This window comes from Haemorhous mexicanus, chromosome 7 (genome assembly GCF_027477595.1).
Source record: "Haemorhous mexicanus isolate bHaeMex1 chromosome 7, bHaeMex1.pri, whole genome shotgun sequence".
Classification (NCBI taxonomy): domain Eukaryota; kingdom Metazoa; phylum Chordata; class Aves; order Passeriformes; family Fringillidae; genus Haemorhous; species Haemorhous mexicanus.
Window position 1 is genome coordinate 22,369,348 of NC_082347.1, and position 21,203 is coordinate 22,390,550.

At 42.1% G+C, this 21,203-nt stretch overlaps 2 protein-coding genes across 6 annotated transcripts in view; one reads left to right on the forward strand and one right to left on the reverse strand.

The window, feature by feature from the left end:
• Window positions 1-9,424, reverse strand: part of SEC24C (SEC24 homolog C, COPII coat complex component) — a 39,038-nt gene extending 29,614 nt beyond the window's left edge. For 2 of the 5 annotated variants that reach the window (XM_059851376.1, XM_059851375.1), the window contains exons 1-2: window positions 2,238-2,392; window positions 1,615-1,817 (exon numbers count right to left, since the gene is read on the reverse strand). In XM_059851376.1, coding sequence (XP_059707359.1) covers window positions 1,615-1,789 — 175 coding nt within the window. In that variant the 5' untranslated portion in view covers window positions 1,790-1,817; window positions 2,238-2,392. Of the gene's footprint in view, window positions 1-1,614; window positions 1,818-2,237; window positions 2,459-9,311 lie in introns of those variants that run through there. The other 3 variants (XM_059851373.1, XM_059851372.1, XM_059851374.1) reach the window with 3 other exon arrangements.
• Window positions 9,425-11,766: 2,342 nt separating this feature from the next.
• The window catches only part of SYNPO2L (synaptopodin 2 like), a 35,486-nt gene continuing 26,049 nt past the window's right edge, over window positions 11,767-21,203 (forward strand). Inside the window, exon 1 of the mRNA XM_059851377.1 lies at window positions 11,767-12,060. Coding sequence (XP_059707360.1) covers window positions 11,956-12,060 — 105 coding nt within the window. The 5' untranslated portion in view covers window positions 11,767-11,955. The remainder of the gene's footprint in view (window positions 12,061-21,203) is intronic.

A 21,203-nucleotide genomic window follows, 5' to 3' on the forward strand; every position in this document is an offset into this window, starting at 1 on the left:
ATTCTTTTCAGGCTTGTCAAGTCTGAAAATTCTTGAAGTATCTAATAGAAGATGCTCATCAGTTTCTTTTCACAAACACTCTAATCATTCTTCACATTGTTTACAGCTAAAGCCTCTTTTTATAAATAGCTGCACTGATGCAACTTTTCCAAATCTGTGGCGATTTTTGCTCTTCTTGAATCCCCTTCTCTCCCCCACTAAAGCAAGTCCAGTCACTGGACAGAAAACACGATGTAGTTGCTGGCTACAGCGAGCAGTCAGAAGGAGCGCTCAGTGGCTGAGCCCTGCCTCTGCTCTCCCAGGAAGCAGCATTGCTTTCCTCTGCTCAGAGGTGATTGTCATTACTTTCACAGGAATTCAAACCCCTTGTGAAATTAGTTCAAAACTCTCAGATTAAAAGTGCTGTTAGAAGAGATTTAATGAAAGCATGGGAGGAAGAGGATTAAGGAAAGAAATGGAAGATGGAGCACCTGAATAACCTATTTTTACCACACCACACTTAACTCTTTTACTATGCTACTCTACTAACTCTTGACAAAAATCCAACAGTGCAATTATTCAGCACCCAAATTTCAGTCCCCCACTTCTGTTAGTCTCAAGACAACAAGAGGCACTTCAATTGTTCTATCCTTCTTGTTGAGTCTGTGTCAAAATTTGAGAAGTTGCAAAAGACTGAAGATGTACTTGCAGGGGGGAACAGCACAGAGACAATTAGCATGACCAGCACAGTCCTAATTACCTTAGAACACCCTTCTGAAACCTAAACAAATATTTTGAAATTCATGTTGTGCTTATTTTAGCAAAACTGAATTCATCCCTGTGATCTGAAAAGGCAGACATACTTGCATTCAAAGCAATAGTATTTTCTCCTCTACATTTCAAGTGTTAAAGTCACTATTGATTTCCCAAAGCAATTAACATAATTGAAAACCAAAACTCACGAAGTTCTTTAATATAAAGTCAGACTTTCTTTTGAAAACAGGAAAACAAAAGTTGAATTACTTTTATTTTTTTTAACAGACAAAAAATAACAAGGGATAGGATCCTGCAGAATCAGTGAAATTCTAGAATACATTAGCTTACTCCACATCCACAAACTTTTTATCGAATTTAAAGACATTAGAGAAAATAGCCTGAAATATGCTTTCTACATAGAGTTGTACGTCAATCTTTCAGGATAGAGTGCAGATCTTTCTACATAATTATATAAGTCAGTCTCAATTATAAATCTGTTACAGTCCCTAACTGCTGCCTCTCAACATAACCTCACCAGGAAGACTCTTCTAGTCAGGTGTTTCAGTAACATAGAGACATGGACATAGAGAAAAAAGCAGGGTGTTTCTCAACATGTTAATTTTATGACCTACCAAAACAGTAAACCTTACTAAACTGGACAAGAGACAGCACAATAACCTCAGAATATGGGACAACGTGATTTTTAGCATCATGCAAATTACACAGAGAAAGAAAAGATAATCACTACCACAAAAAAACCCCGAAAACTTACAATGGGATGTTGACACAGCAATAGGACATTGTGTAAGCATACAGCAAAAATTCCACGCACACCATAATTCACAGGTTATCAATCAGTAAGTATTGACTGAGCAGTACCTTGTGGAGGGACTGGCTGTTGATATCCTGGCATCGGCCCATTATAAGCTCCATACTGCGACTGAGGAGCCCCTGGCAATGACTGTCCTCCGTAGGCAGGCTGCTGGTATCCCTGATATCCAGGCTGAGGTTGCCCGTAAGGAGGCCCCGTGTGAGCTTGCTGGTTTACACTCATTGTATTCACATCCCCAACCTAACCTCACCTGCAAAAAGGGGGGGAAAAATGACTTTAGGCAGATATAAAACCAAACCTGTCAGCTTTCCTACTGCTTTCAAATAAGTGAGAGATCTTAAGATACTTGGGAAGCTAAAACATTAATGATAACTTACTCTTGCACAGCAAGTCAGATAAATGCTTTACAAGAGCTATTTAAAACAGTACTTTCAGAAACTATGTTTTCTAGCCAACTTAGTCAGCATTTCATCCTGGTTAGACCTGTGATCATCACCTTAGAAATACCATAATTTGCCATTCCATAGCAGATTATTATCAAGCTTCCTGAGAAATCTTTTGAACTACTTCCACCTCACAGAATCAGACCAACAGAAAACAGATTTCATTATACAGATGAGTGATCCCTTAACATAACACTTCAATAACACTGAACAAGTTCAGCTGTCACCTCTGTGTTAGTTTACTCGATCATGTTTCCTCATTACAAGCAGCAAGCTTCACCATCCACAAAGGCAGCTACTTGAAGTGTTGGAGAGACTCTAGAACAGGACTAGCACTGGGGGCTATGGCCTTTTTTTTTTTTTTTTTTTTTAGCAACAGATGATTTAAAGTCCTTGCCACGTAGATTCGTTTCAGAAAACAAAGATACTCCAAAAGCAAAATTTTCACCTAGGAAAGGTGTTAAAAATAGAAAATTATTACAGGCAAAGATGGCACTTAAGAAGTTTTACCTAAGTGTAAGACCTGAAACAGTGTCAGAGACAGGAGAGACATTTCTTAGCAAACTTTTGCAAGAAGTCTTGCTCAACAGACAGATTCCCAACTCCCTTAACTAACTGTATACAGAGACTGACTAACTTTATAACAAGAAAAGTAAAACTGTTATTGTAAGACCCCAAACCAAACAGGCAATTTTTACAACAGGAAGCAGGCAGATAACCCACAGTGCCTTTCATTTGTGGAGAATCAAGGAGATTACTTCAGGGGCAGGAGATTCCCTCATGGTGCGTTTCTCATAAGAATATTTTGCATCACCTGTACTTCTTTGGACACTCCATGTCACTGTTAGCCTCTTCAGCTGAGATTACCTACACTAAGACTAAAGAAACATGTTTAGGGCAATTAAATTACTCACTAAAAACCATCAGTTTTTATAAAAATGCAAAGCAAAAGTAAAATAAATAACTAATGCTGCCCTTACATTTTTCTCCAAACTCTATGAAGAAGTCGTTCGTTAAAGATACAAAGTAAATCTTAACACAGAGGAGACAGGGGTGCAACAGCCACCAGAAGCAAAGCCGGACCAGGAATTTGTAGCTTAACTCAATCAGGTGTAAAAGCCCCAAGCTGGTTTGCCTACACTCTGATCAGCACATGCTAAACAATGCTAAGATTAGTTCTTCACATTACCAAAAATATGATGCTAAAGAATTATTTCAGCAACTGACACCACAGCTGTACAGCAAAGCCACTGGAAGAACTAGAGCTCTGCAAGAATCATCCACATGAAGAAATTCTTTCATACATACCATAAAGGGAAAATACATATATCATAATAGAGAGATTTAATTACTTACAAAAGAAAGCTAGCACAAAACATAAAAACTACATTTAACCTCCTACAGCTAGTAAACATGACAAATGTCAATACTAAGATTACTAACACTTACTCTGAAATTAGATTTTAAACTTTTCATAAAAGGAAATAAATGAAATTTTACATTGCTGTTCTCCAAACTGTAAAAAGGCAAAGATAGGGCTTTTGTTTAGAAAAAGATCTCTTAAATATTTAAAGGTAATTTGCTCTTGAAAGTTTACATGTAATTTGCAACAGCTTACAAGAGCATGACAATTTTTCATCACCCACAGTGGTTTTAAACACGATTACTCTCTTACTGTCATGTTTATAACATGTAATCTCTAAAAATTCTGGTTTCCCACACTACCTTTGACTTATATCTGCAAAACAGTCTAACCTGAGCAGCAATGTGGCCAGGAAGTCTGGACTTTGGGACCTGCTCCCTTCCCAACTTCCCTGAAAGGTTAACCTCTTACTGCCCAGGCAGGCAATCAGTGTAACCATGACTGGAATGACAGACCTACTCTCAGCCACCTCCTGTTCTGTATAAACAGTAAAGCAAGAGTGCCTCCTGCAAAGGTAGAGGCAAGGAGTAGAGGCAAGGAAGAACACAGGGAGAGAACTCCTCTACCTGCACGTCTTGGAACATCTGGGCAGGGCTTTCTGACAAGGAAGGAAGGCTGTGTTATCTTCTTCCTGCCCCTGCTAATTGGATTGAATGACAAACCTGGCTTCTAGTCACTGCTCCTGCAAACAGGTCTCTCCTCCAGGAAGAGCTGCAGAGTAGCAGTACTCCACAGGATAGCTCCTGAGCTATAACCACTACGACATTTTTCACAAGTTAGACCTACAGAAATCCCTGAACAGATCTAATGTTTGAACTAAAAATTACTACAGGGCAGAAGATGAATCTTTCATGCTTTTTCTCTTATTTTTCTAAAGCACAATAGGATAAGAACTCAAGCACGTCCCTTGTAAACCACTTCTGACTTACTGCTGTGAGCGCATATTCGGTAATCTCACCTGATGATCTTTTACTATTCCCTTTTCAGCCTTCCCTCCCTCATGTGAATATCAGTACCTCCTGCCTGAGCAGGTGGTATCCGTAGCTTGTTGCTCTCTCCTCAATACCAAAACTGAGAGGTAAGCTGATTTAATGAACATCTTACAGAAAAAGAGTTTTGAGATAATCTTCTACACTTTTGTGGAAAAAGTAGCTACACAAACAAGATGGTTCTAATTCAGTGTCCCAGCTGAAAGGTAGATACACCTCAGACCTTTAGCTAGCCCATGTGCCAGCCAGCACAGGTTCACCTCCACCACAGCATAAGCTATTGCTTTCTCTACAGTGGCAGAGGGTCAAGGAGGAAGACTTAGGAACAAGTCCAGTGCTGAAGCTGTGGACAAGGTTGCTTCATTGTTTTGGTGCCTAACTTGCTCTGAACAAAAGGCTTGTGTCACACTTGCTCATCACTGAAGTGAAATACCGTATTTGCCACTAAGAAGGAGGAAGACAGTTGTTACTGAGCAAGTCCATTTTCCCTCTTCCCCAGTACAAGTAATTTGTACCAAACATTCATTTTGTTTCCACTCAAAAAACATCTCAGTGTAAATTAGAACCTGGTCACTTGAAGAGATATGGAGAAAGGGAGAATTTCATGCTTTGTCTTATGATATGAAGGGTGGCTGGGGTATGGAGAATGACAGAAATAATACATATACCAGACAGAGAGAAATGGAGATAACAGGCCATTTCACTGGATAAAAATGCTGAGGATATTCCTTTGCACATAGCAACACATCACCAAAACTAAGCCAAACGTAATACTGACACATGGTGTTGAACACCATATTACTACTCAGCAGTTACAATAAAAAGCTCAAATAAGCAGGACTGATGCTAGAGAAGAAAAACCTATGACAAGTGGTCATTACCATAAACAACAATTTTCCTGCAAAGCAGGAAGCAGTCACTCTATACCATTTTCTATTCCTCTGTATAAAGGCAGCTGACCATGAAGTTTTGGTCAACACAGTTACAAAGCTACAATTACATGAGAAGGCTATTGTACAAGACAGACAAGCAGTGAAGATCAGTAATGAACTGATGGGACGAAAATACACAGGAATAATATGCTGAATATCTACATTTTTACAATAGCTTCAAGATTACTTAGTATCCAAACAAATCAGACCACAGTGAAGTTTTTATGACATGCTTTAAAAAAACCTAGTGATTCATATGAGCTTGTTTCAATGAGCAAATCTCCCAAATCATTGAAAACTCCATATTCATCATTTTTTATAGTCTGCATTCACTGTTAAGTCCCTTTTGAAAGTGAAAAGCTTGATCTCATCAGTTCTTGTTCATTTTCTAAAGGAAAGGCATACAGCAAAACTACTTTCCTTCAGAAAGGTGCTATTGCCTCTTTTACTGGTCCCAGAGATAGAAAAAGCCTGTTTGTTTCAACTTCTGAGGAGACTGATACTTTAAAAAAAACCCCAAACCAACAACAAAAAAAATGCACAACTCAAATCAACCACATGGCCACAAAGGAAATATTTAATTTATCACAAAAGCAAAACTATTTCCAAAAGATGGGACAGAAGCAGAGCACCAATAATTCAGAGTATTGCCTACACTACTTTTAATGTTTCTGTTCTGCAACTTTCTAGAAGCACCAAGGTTTTGCTATTCTTACAAAGACCTAGACTCTGGAGCTAACAACACTCTTCAGAAAGGGAAATGTCCTTGCTTTTGTTTCACTGACAGCTTGACTAGGTCTTCTACAAGCACTCATGGAACACTTGGTTCTTTTCAGATATAAAAAATTACTGGGTGGGGTTTTTTTTTCCTGTAGAAAATCTCAGAAAAGAAACTCATGTTCCAGAAGTCAGAAACTGCCAACTAATCTGCAAGCTCACAGGCCATTGTAACAAATGCCTCCCACACATTTGTCCAAATCAACCCAAAAGGCAATACTGGAATCCACTCCAATCTGGTTGTAATATGTGGCACTCTCTCTTCCTTCCTTTGCAGATTCTCAACTTGTTACACCACAGGTAACATCTTCATCTATGCATTTTGAGTTACTGCCAGAAACATTTGTTTTAACAGTTCACAAAAAGTATAAGACACAGTTTTCAAAGTGAATCTAAGGTATGATCACCTTCCATATTACTCTAAAGAAGGCCACATTAAACCCAGTTTTGTAAGGCTGATTCATCATCCTGGGCAAGGTACAATACAGTACACAAGTTACAAGAGTGAAAGTGATTAAAAACTGAATTAAAAAAACCCCTTAGTCTTGACCTAACCTTAAAACTACCAATACTTCAAACCCCTGCCATCACCACCAGATTTCTACTTCAAGAACACTTTATACTTTGTTGACTCAAGTCTCCTGGTGGGACTGATTCACACCTCTATCACTGTAATAAAGCTCTAGGAAAAGACTTGAAAAAAGCTCTGCCATGAGCATGGCTTCTGAAGAGCAACCCCAGAGAGGCAAAAGTCACTGAAAATACAGCATCAAGAAAACCACAGCAAAGGATCTCTGTTTCCTAGCTACCTCCACATACATGTGGACATACGTTACAACGAGTGAAATAATCCGAATAGTTTCTCTGAATCTTGTACAAGAACAATGGATTAGAAAAAGTTACATGAGCAGTTTCAGATTTAGGGAAGAAGTCAAAAGGAAGAAAGGGAATATATAGAATAAGACCAAAAATCAAGTTTTCTTCACATACATTATAACACTGGCCATCACCGTGCTCTGACTTAATCTACACAAATACAAATTACACAATTTCCATCACTTGCAAGAAACAAAAAAAGGTCGCAATTAGCTTTTCCTAATACCTATTGCCAGTTTATACTTTCAGTACTTTCTAAAAGAAAAGTACTAAGCACTATCTCAACAATGAATCTTGCTGAACATATAAAACAAGCTCTAGCTTCACAATTTATCCCTAACACATCTATTCAAATGTAAAGAACAAGAAACATCCACCTCTCTTCTGCAGAGACCTTGTTGTTGATTACTGTTGGTGACTCTGTACCTTGCCCTTCTTTAGCCAACCATCAATTCTTCCTTTGATTTTTGACCCTCCTTCTGATAATAAGTGTTACAGGAAGATAACACAGTCCTACCACAGCAGGAAAAAACATTCAAAGAAGTACAAGCACCAAACCACTAATAAAAGAAATAATCTTTTAAATAGCTGTTCATTGCTATAAGTCAGCTTTCAGCCATGAAATTAAAACCTGGAGCGAGTGTCACAGCATATTAAGAAGCAATTATATTTTCTTTATATTGATGTCCTCTTCATACTCTGTCTACAACAATAAAAGAATCCTGAATGGCACAGCTTCAAGCCAAAAAGGGTAGTTACATTACCAAGAACCTGTTCCAAGTGAAAGTGGACAGAAAAATTTATGTTTTCACAGAATGTATATATGTGATTGAAAGTAAGTCTCCTTTAAAGAGGAAACCTTCAAAGTTTTCGGCTACATATATTTCTATCTGTCCCATAACTGGAACACCTACTCTAGGAGAACATTGTGGGAAAGAAAAAAACTATGTTAAAGCCATACTTCCCTAAATTTACTCATGGAAACTCCACATTAATAAAGAGCAAAGACTTTAGTACAAAATCAATAGTCATCTCCCATTTTTACACTGATTTTACACTGTTTGTAAAAAACAACAAAAAAAAAGAATTTGCATGTTATGCCTCAGACAGTGATTTCTGTCCAACATTCCTCACAATATTTGGTAAAGTCGACTACATAATAACCCTGTAACAGAAATGGATCCAGAAATATTTTTAAGGAATTATCACATAAATAGCTAACAATCAACTGAGTACCAAACTGGAAAAAAAAAAAATCTGTATTTTCAATGACAGTACAAACATTAGTTCCTGTGGATAACTTCTGATATAAGTGTAAGCAGTTCTTTTATGTCCCAGCAACTACTTCTATTAGCCAGTAAGTTTAAAAAGAACTTCAACTACAGCCCAGTTTGGATGATTTTGCAGTCCCTCTGAGATCAGTACATTCCAAAAAAAACCACCAAACAAACTAAAGGAAACTAAGCTTCACCGTACTCCATCAAAAGCATCTCAGAAAGAGTGAAAGCAAATTCCAACAACAGAAAACATATTTAAAGCACCATCTACATGGAAAGCAAGAGTCCCATCTTGCATAACCACCTTTTCAAGACTACACTTGTATTTCGATCATGCCATCTTTACTTCCTTTTTTCACAGCCACACAACCACTAAGTTTTACTACCAAATCCAACCAATCTCAGTCGCCAGATCTCTGCCAGGAATGACCATCCTTTGCAAAGCTCGAATGAATGAAAGCTTGAACAGCACAGCACAAACGCCAGGGGAAGGATCCGCGGATTACAGGAGATTAGAGAGGTTGCAGAGGGGGGTATCTGACTCGCGGCGCACCCCGACCAAAAAGAAGCACCCGGTTCTCCGTGCCGGACCGACGGCCCGACTCGCAGCCGCCGGCTGTCGCCGCACCACACCGGGACACCGACAGGTCTCTCGGGGCAGCCCAGGCACTGGAAGTGCAGGCCCCGCCGACAGCCGTCCGGCCCCGCAGGCCGCCGGCACCAGCCGGGCCGCGGGCGATGCGGCCGCTCCCGCCCGGGCGCATTCCGGGGAGCCCCGGGGCTCTGTAGAGCCTCCCGTGGCGCGCAGCACGGTGGGCCCGACGCGTCACCCGACCGGGCGCCACCGGGCCTCAGCGGAGGAGGAAGCGGCAGCGGCGGCACCGCCTCGGCTCCGGGCCACGGCCGGGCCGCCGAGCGCGGTGCCGGGCTCAATGCCGCTCGCTCGCTCGCCCGTCCGCCCGCAGCGGGCACCGCACGGCCCCGCTGGTGGGCTCGGCCACCCGGAGCCCCCTCAGGCCTCACTCACCACCGCTGCCGCCACTGCCGGGCCCACTTCCGGCTCCCGCCCCGCCGCTCCCCGCCTGCCACTCCCCGCCTGCCGCTGCCACGTCCGCGCTCCGCCCGCCGGGGCCCGGATGCGGCGCAGGCGCTGGGAGGCCCCGGCCCCTGACGTCCTGGCCGGGGCGGGCGGTGGCTGCGGGGGAGGGCCGCGGAGCTGCTTCTCGCGCGGCCCAAACCAGCGCTGTCCGCACGGGCAGCTGAGGCGTAGGGAGGGCTTGGCCGAACGCTGCTGAGCCGCGGCCACCACTGACCACCGTGCCCTTGGCTACCTGTCCAACCAGCGGCCTGTGAAAACCGCGACAGGGGAGCAACCAGGGCCAGTTCAGCGCCAAGGTTCAAAGAGTTGTTCACTCCCTACTAACAGCAGCAGAGTGATCGTCCCTCCGTACTCGGCACTGCTGAGGCCACACCTCAAGTACTGCCTTCAGCAGGCCCTACTGGCCCCCTCACTTCAGAAAGGGCACTGAGCGTATTCAGAGCAGGGTAACAAGGCTCGTGAAAGGTCTAGAAAACTTGTCTTACAGGAATGGGTGAGGGACCTGGGATTGTTTAGCCTCCAGAAGAGGATGCTCCTGGTGGATCTCATCGCCCTTTACAACTGCCTGAAAGCAGATTGCTGTGAAGTGGGGACTGGTCTCTTCTGTGGCTATAGAGAGGACAAAAAGAAATGGTCTAAAGCTGAGACAGAGGAGAGTCAGATTAGATATTAGAAACATTTTCACTGTTAGGGTGGTCAGGCATTGGAATAGGTTGCCCAGGAATTTAGGCACCACCCCAGAGGTGTTTAAGAGGCATCAGGATCTGGTGCTGTGTGATGTGATTTAGTGGTTTAGGGGTTACAGTGGTAGCGCTGGGTGGATGGTTGGATTTGATAATCTCAAAGGTCTCTTCCAACCTTGATGATTCTGTGATTGTGTTGGTTTGTGCCCACCAGCAATATGCAATGGCACCAGATGAGTGATGCTATTGTACTGGCAATGAAGTAGTGAACCAAGCAATGGCATCATAGCAAAAGTTCATCCTCTGGATATTAGTCACTGAGAGCTAAGCACATGCAGAATAAGGAAGAGGTAAGGGTAAGCTTGTCCTCAGAACCTTAAAAGAATATTATGGTTTATGCCTTGTAGGAAAGGGGGAACATGGACTTTAACTCTTGTATGACTCCCTGGCTTGGTGTGGCTAGGAGGTCGTGTCTGCCATGATCCTAAAGAAAAACCACTGAAAGACTGCTCCACTCTAGTGAGACCCCATCCAGAAACTTGCATCCAGCTCTGAGGTTCTTAGCACAGGAAAAACACAAACCCATTGGAGCAGGTCCAGAGGGAGGCTAAGAAAATGATCAGAGGGATGAAGGCTTCTCTTACTAAGAAAGGCTGGGAGAGTTGAGGTTGTTCTGCCTGAAAGAAGATTTTGAGGAGACCTTGTTGTGGTCCTTCAGTACTTAAAGAAGGCTTTTAAGAAAGCTGGAGACAGACTTTTTAGTAGGGTTCGTAGTTACAAGACAAGGAGTAATGGTTTTAAATGAAAAGAGGGTAGATTTAGACTAGATATAAGGAAAAAATTTCTGCTGCCAGGCTGGTGAAGCCCTGTAACAGGCTGCCCAGAGTGGTGGCAGTTACCCCATCCCTGGAAACTACTCAAGGTCACCTTGGACAGGGCTCTGAGCAATCTGATAGAGTTGAAAATGTCCCTGCTCATTGCAGGTAGATTGGGCTAGATGATCCTTAAAAGTTCCTTCCAACCCAAACTATTCTCTGATTCTATGACGTGGTTGGGCTCTCTTGGCCATTGAGTCTATGTAAGCAGTGCCCTGCAGAGAACTGTGTGAATCCCATGTGTGTAGCTAATCCCAGCTATTCTGGTCCCAGTGTCTAGTATTATGAGTGGATGTAGGGGATGTCAGGGAGCAGCACGCTGCAGAGGGAGCACAGTACATCTACAGTCTGCCTGTGGCTTTCAGGGCACGCACATAGTGCTGCTGTGGAATAACACTAGTTGCTTGGAGAAAATAGAAGTGGAGAGCACATCAATTGCAAGCTAGTTTTGTTCAATTCATAGAGTCAGGTGCTGTCACCTGAATTGTACAAGTTTGTGCCTGTGACATGTCCTTGCCTGAAACTCAAACTAATGGATCCTGAGTACTGAGTGACTCCAAGATTTGCATTTGGAATGCAAAGTGGAAATAAAATTTTTACTGAAATGCTTCCAGCTTTAAGAGTGTCAGACAAAGCTCTGGAGAGACAGGAGGTGTGCTATTTTCAGCCACGTTCCGGTGAGAGATCCATCATGTATGCGGGGGGGCACAGAGGGTGAGATTGACATGACACGTGTGTAGGACAACTCTGGCCCCTTACCAAGGGCAGAATCAAATGTCTAATCATAGGCAGAGCAGCAGCTGAGAGTCCAGAAGAGCAGTGAAGGCTGGGCTTGACAGTCTCAACTCTTGTGTGTGTGTGTGTGTGAACTTCAAGGAGAAAGTGAGCAGAGGGCCTTGGGGGGACTGGAGAGTGGTGGTGTGAATTGTGAATATGGGAATAGAAGATTCTGCCTGTTAAGAACTGGAGTCTGTACTGAAGTTGTGAAGACAAAATATCTAAAGCACAGAAATCATGGGAGCTGAAGAAGAAATGCTCATCACTCTGTCTGGAGGTGCCCCCTGGGGCTTCCGCCTGCAAGGGGGTTCAGAGCAGAAAAGACCCCTTCAAGTGTCAAAGGTAGGACCTTGAGGTGCGAACTCTGAGAGCAAAGTTGTTCTGCTGAACTAGATATCCCTACTGAGCTGGGCATCTTTCACTACTGTTAAGGAATACAGAAACTCCTTACTGTGGCAGCAGATCTTAAAAGGAAAAATTGGGTGCTGTGCTCAAGCAGGGTGTGAGGTGGGCTGCGGGTCCTGGAATAGATGCTATTGAGGTAGAGACAAGTGTCAGGTGAAGATCTGCTTCAGTGCAGGTCTGTACAGCTCAGATGCTTTGTAGGCTGTAAAACTCTCCTGAGTTGTCAGCAGAGCAATAACCATAATGACAGTGCAGGGAAAAGGGTTCAAATATGGAAACTTCAATACTCATGTAAGACATCCAACTAAAGAAAAAATAAATTGAAGCAATTAAAGCCATATTTTTAATTCAACTGTCCCTAACACTACTTCAAATTAGATGTACATTTCTTAGTGCCTCTTCTGTTGGTGATAGTTTTTCCACACTGTCTGAAGTGAGTATTTGTGACGCTCTAAGCAGAAAATACTGGTTTGATTTCAAGAATTAAAGAAAAACAATTGTTTGAATGGGAGATTAAAAAAATGGAATTAACATGAACCTTGTGTTGCACTACTTTTGATAAACAGCTGTTACTCTTGTCTTTTCAGAAAGACTACTGAATAGATTGAAAACCAGGGGAAAAAAAGGTCCTCTTTATTAAGCTCAAGACAGCTGCATTAGCCTTGACACAATGATATCTTGGGATATCTCACTGGAAAGCACCCAGGAGCAGAAATGAAAAAATGCTCTGCCCAGCTCCTTCTGTTTCCTTAAGCAGACCATGCCTCTGAGAGAATTTTGAAATTAGATGTTCTGTGTTACTTGGCTCACCCCAGATCACGTAGTGTTTGTCTGTAACTTCTGCCAAATTGTTTGAAATCCCATATCTTGGCCTTGAAGTGAATGTTTCTTATGTAGAGAAATATGATTTTTCTCCAGAAAAACAACTTCTGCACAAACTCATAGAGTTTCAGGTTAAAAAGAAAGAATCAATATCCTTTAAACAGGTGTCTGGCATCAGTGGTTCTTAGGAAAATGGAATTTTCAGGGGCTACATTAATTCTGCATAGTCTAAGATTATTTTGACTCTTGTTTTTCCCTCAATAGATAAGAAACTGGTATTGAAGAGGGAGGAGATTGTGAGTGTCTATAAAGATTACTCAGGATTGAACAGCAGAAAGAACTAGTCATTACCCAGGCTAAGTTGCACCTTAAGGTGAATGGAATATTGCTCAAGGATTAGTAGCACTTGCAGGAAGGTATTAACTAGAAGCAGCTTTTACCCAGAATTGGGTGCTGTACTTTAAGTCTAGCAATACAAATAAATATAATTTTACAATACTTGGATATTGCATTAAAAATAATTATGGAAACTATAATTGATACAAATCCATTTGAGGCTCAAAGTATACATCATTCTTTAGGCAGGATTTTCATTTTATAAATATCTTTTTTGTCTGTTATCGCCCAGAATTTAATAGCATCCAATGACCCTACATACTATCTTAAAGGCAACACCACTTAAATAGTCTCCAAAGAATGGATGGTCCTTACCAGGTACTCAGGAAGATCATATCTTAATGTAACCTGCTTAGAAGAGAATAAACTGCCAGGTGTCATGTGATAGAAAGTGCAGCCATGAATAGCTGATAGGTGCCAGGAGATAACTGAGTGGACACTGTTTGTGTCTCAGAGATTCCAGTGCTGTCATTTTAGACAATTTCAACTTCTAGGCTAGAAAGTCATAGTAACACTAAGGAAAGATGCTTACCTTTGGATGAGTCAAATGATGAATAAGTGATAAAAAGTTAAATTGGGAAAATAATCAAGTATAACAAGTACATTATATATAAATGATATAATTTGTACTTTGGTAGAGATGCTGGATTTGCCGAGCTATACTAGGTTAAGAGTCACCTCTTGTCCTGCTTTCTGCTTCCTTTGTGTTTCCTGCAGGTATTTCAGAGGAAGTTGTAAGTTTCACAATGCATCTAATTTTTGTGTTATGCAATGTGGAGGGAAATCCTTCCCCCTCAGGTAGTTATCAGCATGCCTGGGAAGTATCTAAGAATTGGTAGTCGTAGTGGTTTACTCTATAGATAAACAGAAAATTGTTTCTGAACAACTTGTACCTTACATGTATAAGTCTTATGTGATTTCCTAATGAAGATTTAATAACACCAAGCAACCAGGCATTCCAAAGACTAAAGGTTGCACTAAGTGGGATTTCCTGCTTGAGTCGCTCTTGTTGTATCACAAAGGCCTTCACAATTCTTCATCTTACATGACCCGTGTACACAGTTCATAGTCTTCTTGCCTTTTTGCTTTCTAAAGTTTACATCACCATCATCTTTTTATTGTTTCTCTTTATGGATTTTAGGATAAAATTCATCACTGGTTGCTGTTCTTGGTATCTTTTTTTTTTTTTTGTTTGTTTTCCTGAAAATTCTTTGGGTGTGCTGCATGGGTCCTTTTTCCTTTTCCTTTTCCTTTTCCTTTTCCTTTTCCTTTTCCTTTTCCTTTTCCTTTTCCTTTTCCTTTTCCTTTTCCTTTTCCTTTTCCTTTTCCTTTTCTTTCCTCCTCTAATTGGTTGTTCTCTCATAAGGTGCTCACAAGGATGGCTTTAATTATTGGCTTTTTTCAAATTGCAATTAACTCAAAATGTACAGTGAATATATGCATTTGAAACTGTTTTCTAGTGCAAAGTATTCAACTGGGTAACAAAATAAAGTACATGAACATGGTGGAAGGGGGGTGTGAACCCATTTTTCTACAGACTAAAAGGATGCATAGCTGTAGTTTCAACTGTTTCTCCAAGCAAGGGATCAATTCTAAACCTCAGTCCAGCTGCCAGAAAGGAGTAGAAAAGCAGCTCTGTCTTCACATGCTGGATGCAGTTGCCACAGAGCTTCTGTGCCATTCAATAACTCTCAGTAACTCCCTGTGGCTTATGGGTTCAGGGACACACCTGGAGAAAGATGCTGGAATTACACCCTTGTGGACAGTCTCTTGGGTTGGATATAACTGGGCATGAGCCTGCAGTGTGCCCTGACAGCCCAGAAGGCCAACAGCATCCTGAGCTGTATCCAAAGAGGAGTGGCCAGCAGGTGGAGAGAGGAGATTCTGCCCCTCTGCCCACTTGGAGGGCTGCATAAACCTATGGGGTCCTCAGTGCAGGAAATATCTTTGACCAAAAACAGTCCTAAGGAAAGAAAGAGAACAAACATAAACACAAGAAGCAAAAAGGATCCATAGATGGCAAGATCTTTATTTTAGAAAGGCTGAGGGGAAGTACATGGTCCCCACATGTAGCTGTAACTGATAAGAAAGTTAACCTATTCTGTAAAGAGAGCAAGAGAGAACAATACTATCAGGTTCCTGGAGGATTTCTTTGCAGTAAGGATATGTGCATCAAATGCTTTCAAAACAAAACAAAATGTAAAATAGCTAGTCTGAGAAAAGTTGTAAGCACTAATGCTACTAATCAACCAAAGTAGAAACCTAACATGAAATTATATTATGTAAATAATTTTTATGAACAGGACAGTTTTAGGACAGTGCAAGTACATGCAAACCTGCCTTTAGGGATCCTGCTACAAAACAAGATTTATTCAATGAGAGGCAAACTTGGTTACTTTCTATAAAAAGCAAGGAAGGCACTTATACCTCCAGCACAAGTACTAGTAATACTGACAAAATAGAGGAAACTGAGTCTTTACAGCTGGTACTGATAGTAGAGGCAAAGGACCTGGGCATATTAGTACATCACCAAAAATAAGCCATCTAAAGCCAAACATTTTTTTTTTTTGTTTAAGAACAGTTCATCACAACCTCCTTTTTAGCTCTCAAATTGCCTCTTTTTCCTTTATGGTTCTCTGCTGATAATTCACTGTTTCTACTGTCTCCCCTGCAAGATATCCTTGCTGCCTGTTTGCCGTGTCCCTGCTCCCTGTGATACACAGCCTGGCTGCTGTGTGTCACTTTCCTTTGCTCATGTGACATGAGCAAAGGAAAGTGGCATTCCTGCTGGAGGTGCCAGCTCTAACCCAAATAACCCTGATGGCTTCCAGATTTGCGAGCACCTTCTCTTCCTCTCCCCTTTTCAGTGGGCAGCCTGTTCTTTATCTGTTTTTGCAAATGTTTGCTGTCACACCTAAAAAAGCACTGCTAGTCTGTAGCCATCACTAATGCTGGTTTTGGAGTGCCTCAAGCTGCTTTGGGAGTACTCCTGGACATACTTTATGGCCTGTTGGCACTTAGGCAGGTGCTACGTTTGGCTGCTAGGGAGGGAGAGCATGCTGCGGCACCAGTGGAACTTTCTGAGGTTTTGGAAGAATCTCTTGATGAGAAGTTGCAGTGAAACCATACATGCTCCATCTATACCTGGTGCATTAAATGTACCTGGGACCATTCTCTGGCACTTATGCCAGCTGCTACAGAGTGTAATGAAGCCTAGCAATTAACGTTTTCTATTCTTCCAAACAAAATGGCCGCAGGCCCATAGGCAGTGGCTCTGGAAATGGTCTGTTCTAGTTCCCAAACTGTGCCTGGGAATTGTTCTGGACAGCAATAGCCAATCTCAGCTAAAGAAGTGCCAAGGATCATTTCAACATTTTACCACAGTAGTTGCAGTCCAGAGCTCAGGTTCATTCGCTGATATTATTCAGCCTACTACTGGCTAGAACAACAGAATACATCTGTAGAGGCAGAGCCTGGTTTCTGATGTACATTCATACCTACAAGATGACTACAAAGATGTTGCAAGGCACAGGATGCCCTCTGTACCTAAGTGCCCTAGATCCTTCAGGTGAATGGGATACCTCTTTAATCCATACTTGTGGCTGATCCTGTCCTTGCTGCCACAGAACAATGGTGCTTAACCTCCTCAGACTATTGCTGAGAGGCTGCTTTTGGTGCAGTAACCCACTCTTGCAATATTATGAATGCTGTGTTCAATAATTTTTTGCTTACCAAAATGACCCTCATTCTATCAAAATAATAGTAGGTATACCTTCTTCTAATTTGCCCTCTCTCAGCATAAATACTGTGGAGGCATAATATACTTAAGACTGTTGCTGTTCAACAATTAGTAGCAGCTGAAAAGAGCCTTCTGTTTTGAGAAGGGTTTTTATTCAGGGCTTGCAAATGCTCATGGCCCCTTAGAACACAGTATCAGCATGCAATGCTAAGGCTGGGAACACCTTGTTCTGGAGTGTTGTCATCTTATTATAAATCTTGTATACTTTCTCAGTGATTTCTCTTGAGCAGCTCCTTGCAGCACTAACTCCTTCTTCTTCACAGCACAGCCAACAAACTCCAGTGCTCTGCTCAACTACCTAACCCACTCTTTTATAGCACTCATCCTTATTGGACACGACTGTGGCCTATTAAGGGCAGGCTTGTTCCTAATCTTTGGTAATTAGTACAGCTGCAACTCCTCAGGGGTGAGATTGCCTTCAGCTCTATCTCTATTCTTTTACATTCTATCCCCCCACACTGGAGGACTGAAGCCATGTCTCTGGATAACTCTGCACTGTGTTCAAGCATCTTTCCCTCCTTCTGTCCCAGTTCAGTGCCTGGACCTGTAAAAAGACATTTTGATTGCTAGATTTGATTATAAGCTTCAATTCCATTAGGTTTAGATTTTAAAATCTTTCATGGCACATGAGCCAGGCTAGGCATCTAGAAAAAGGACTTACATGGGACATGTATAAGCATGTTTTTTCTGAACATTTTAGTTGCTTTTCTCACAGCTCCTAAATGTGGGACCGGGTACGAATATTTGACAAATATATCTGTTCCTTCTGAATCCTTGCTTCATATAAAAAACACTTGATATCCTGCTGCTTACTCTGTTGAGGGTAAAATGCTTATCAAGTACTTTTAGTATATATTCTAGAACATGTGGCATTATTCTTTGTCATTGATATTATATTTCAATCACTTTTCAGCTAATTTACCATCAAGTAACAAATAGCTATGGAGATTGTGCCTCTTTTTATCAACCTGGGGCCACCTCTGTCTAGAAACTTGCTCCCCACAATGACACTTCTGCTAATTTTTTTGCTTAAGAAAAGAAAGTGGATTGTCTGACATTGTTTTTCTCTTCCCTCTCTTGTATAACCACAGCAAAAAAATCATTGTAAGGCACTTCATTTCAGTACGGGAAAACCAACAGAGAGAGAAAACCAAGAATCCCTGATTGTTTGTGTTTGTTTTATATCAGTTTGTATCCCCTGGTACGAGTCAAAATTAAATCTAGTACATCTAAGAACTTATTCTTTCGTTCCTGCACCAGTACACTCTAGGCAGTAACACATTTTACAGTAGTCTGGCATGTACTTAACTGAGCAGCACTAGCATCCTCTTCCACCACCAGCTCTCATTGTTAAAGCCCTTGCCCAGAAGCCACCCAAGTCTGTCCTAGCACTTAAGATACATCTTTTCACCACTCTCCTTTGCTGTGTCCATCCCACAAAGTATGTGTTCTCTTCCCTCTTTCTTTATACAAAGACTCCCTAATTAAGCTTCACCATGGATGACCTGTGCAGGGACGGTAGCTCTGCAGGGACACTGGACCTGCTTTATCAAAAGGCAAGTCTTCCAGTGTCATCTCTTAAGAAGGAACATGGTGTTTTGTCAGGAAATTACTGGAACTAACTTCCTGTGTAGTTGTAGTGCTTAGTGTTATTATTACGGATATTCTCCTGTAAAATAGCTTCCAATAAAAACATGGCATTGACATGAGGATGTGATGTTATTTGCTACTTAATAGATAAGGCATAGGGAAAGTATCTCACTGGATCTCTGTGTTCAGGTAGGCAACTGAGATAAAGAAAGACTGTAGGAAAATGTCCTGTTTCCAGGCTCCTGCCTTTTATGGCTTACAATCTGAATGTCTTCTCTGAGGTCATACAAAAATCATCCAGGTCTTCTGAATCCCACTCTAGCCATCTACCCACTCTAGCCACAGGAGTATCCTTCCTTACACAAACAGAGTAAACCTTGGCCTTGGACAAAAACCAAACTGGCCCAATAAGCAAAATTATATGAATACACATCTTCAGAAAGAAGGAGAGATGAAGGGTGTTTGTTTCTGCTTTTGCATCTAGCAACTGCTCTGTTTGTGGTTTGAGCAGGAAGCTCTAGGAGGAGCAGGCCCACATGCTGGTTGACTCTTGCTTGAGTCATTCCATTTTGATAGTGCTTTATACCACAAAAGTAATTTGTTATCTCTCCATGAGAACCCTGTGACAGAACTGCATATCACAGAATGCTGGGAATGAAATTTAAACACTGCCAGGTTGTATGGAGTATTGGACCCCATGTCATTGTAGTTTCTGGGATAAGGGAATGTCTTCTGGGGGAAGGAGATGGCTCATTGAGAGATGCAATCAGAGAGTGGAAGGGCATTGGGTGGCAAGGTGAATTGTATTCAGTATTAAACTCTGACTCAGACTGAGGCTACTAGGTTTCTGCTGGAAAGATTGTAGGAGATTAGGTGAAGACTGATAATAAAATTTATCTTCCTACCTTATAGGCTGACCTCTCCCATTGAGAGGAAGTGGGAGGTGGCTTGGGAAGGCAAGGGGAGAGATGGATGACATGAGCCTACACTGCAAACCACTTCTATTTGCCCACAGCCTACCTTATTACAAAGAAGCTGTGCTGGCCAGCAGGGTGAGTGGTTGCAGTTTCAAGATGGGTTCCCTGGGCTGTACTGAGGCAAGATGTGAAGCCACTGAGTTACTACCAGGATTACTCTATTCTTAGCATCCCAGCATGTGTTCAGCCCTCACATACCACTATCTAAATATAGTCCTACTGAAGGACAGATGCTGCCAAGTTGCATCTGACCCTCTCCTCTCTTGCATTCTGTTCCTGAAAGCTAGGCTGAATTCCCCAAGACACGTCAACAATCAACATGTCCTTTTGTCTGCCTAGGGCTGTACAAGGAAACCTGTACTATACTGTTAAAGCCTGATCTCAACCCTGGCCTTCCTGGCCTCTCCTAGCACTGACTGTCCTTTCAACACTTCTTCTTAATCCTTTCCTCCTCAATTGTTGCTTTATTCTTTTCCCCTTTTTTTTTTTTTTTCCTGTCTCAGCTGCCTCTGTCCTTTTCCTTCTGTCTGATGGAACATGATCAATGGGAGGAAGCAGGCAAAGTAATGAAAGAAAACATGTTTGTATGTGCATGTACATAGGTACTGCAGATACCCAAAGATCTCTGACAAGAGCTCTTTTGTCACTACAGATCTCTTGCTGAGAGGCCAGGGAGATGGACAATTTTCTGAGTAAATGTATTCCAGTTTTTCACACTGAGTTTTATTTCCAGTAGCATAAATCTAAACAGGACATATCTTAACGTGAGTATGGCATGAGAGAGTGTGTCTACTGAGGCATGGAGTGGAAAGTCTAACAATCTGTTACAAGAGTCTCCCAGAATTTGTGGGGCTCCTCACACAAAAGGAGAGGTCAATCCTCACTGGTATGTGTTAGGAGTTCAGACAGTGCAATCCCCCAGGGCCAGGTCTGGGGCCAACCCTTACCACTTGTCAGAGTCTGTCAGTGCTGCTTCTCATTTGCAAAAGAAAGCTCTTCAGATATGTATTACAGAAAGCAGAGAGGTTTTCTCTTTGAAACCCCACTTTTTCCAACTTTTCCCACCTCTTCAGATCAGCTCTTGGGTGGCACCTTCCAAGCTTTCTGCAGCTTAAGCAGAAGCTCCCTGTTAGTGACGCTTCATGTGGCTCACTGGCTGCCCAGGAGAGGGCATCTTTTGGACATGGGGAGCAAGTGGCTGATCCTGAGGGCAGCCTGACCTTCAGGATGGGCAGGGAGCCTGGCTTTTGGACTGGGCAGCCACCCTTGCCTGGGTGCTGCTCTCGCTGTACTCTAGATGAGCAGGTTATGGGTTGTCATTAAAGTCTCTACAGCACAGAACTGGCAGTCATATAAAAACTGGCAGGCTTGTGTTGGTCTCTGTCCAGAGGCTCTGCAGCCTCCAGTACACTGCACCCTGCTGTCATGACTGTGGATTAAGTCCTGTCTTGTCCTTCTTTCTCTGCACAATCTTCTGTATTTAACCCCTTTGCCTT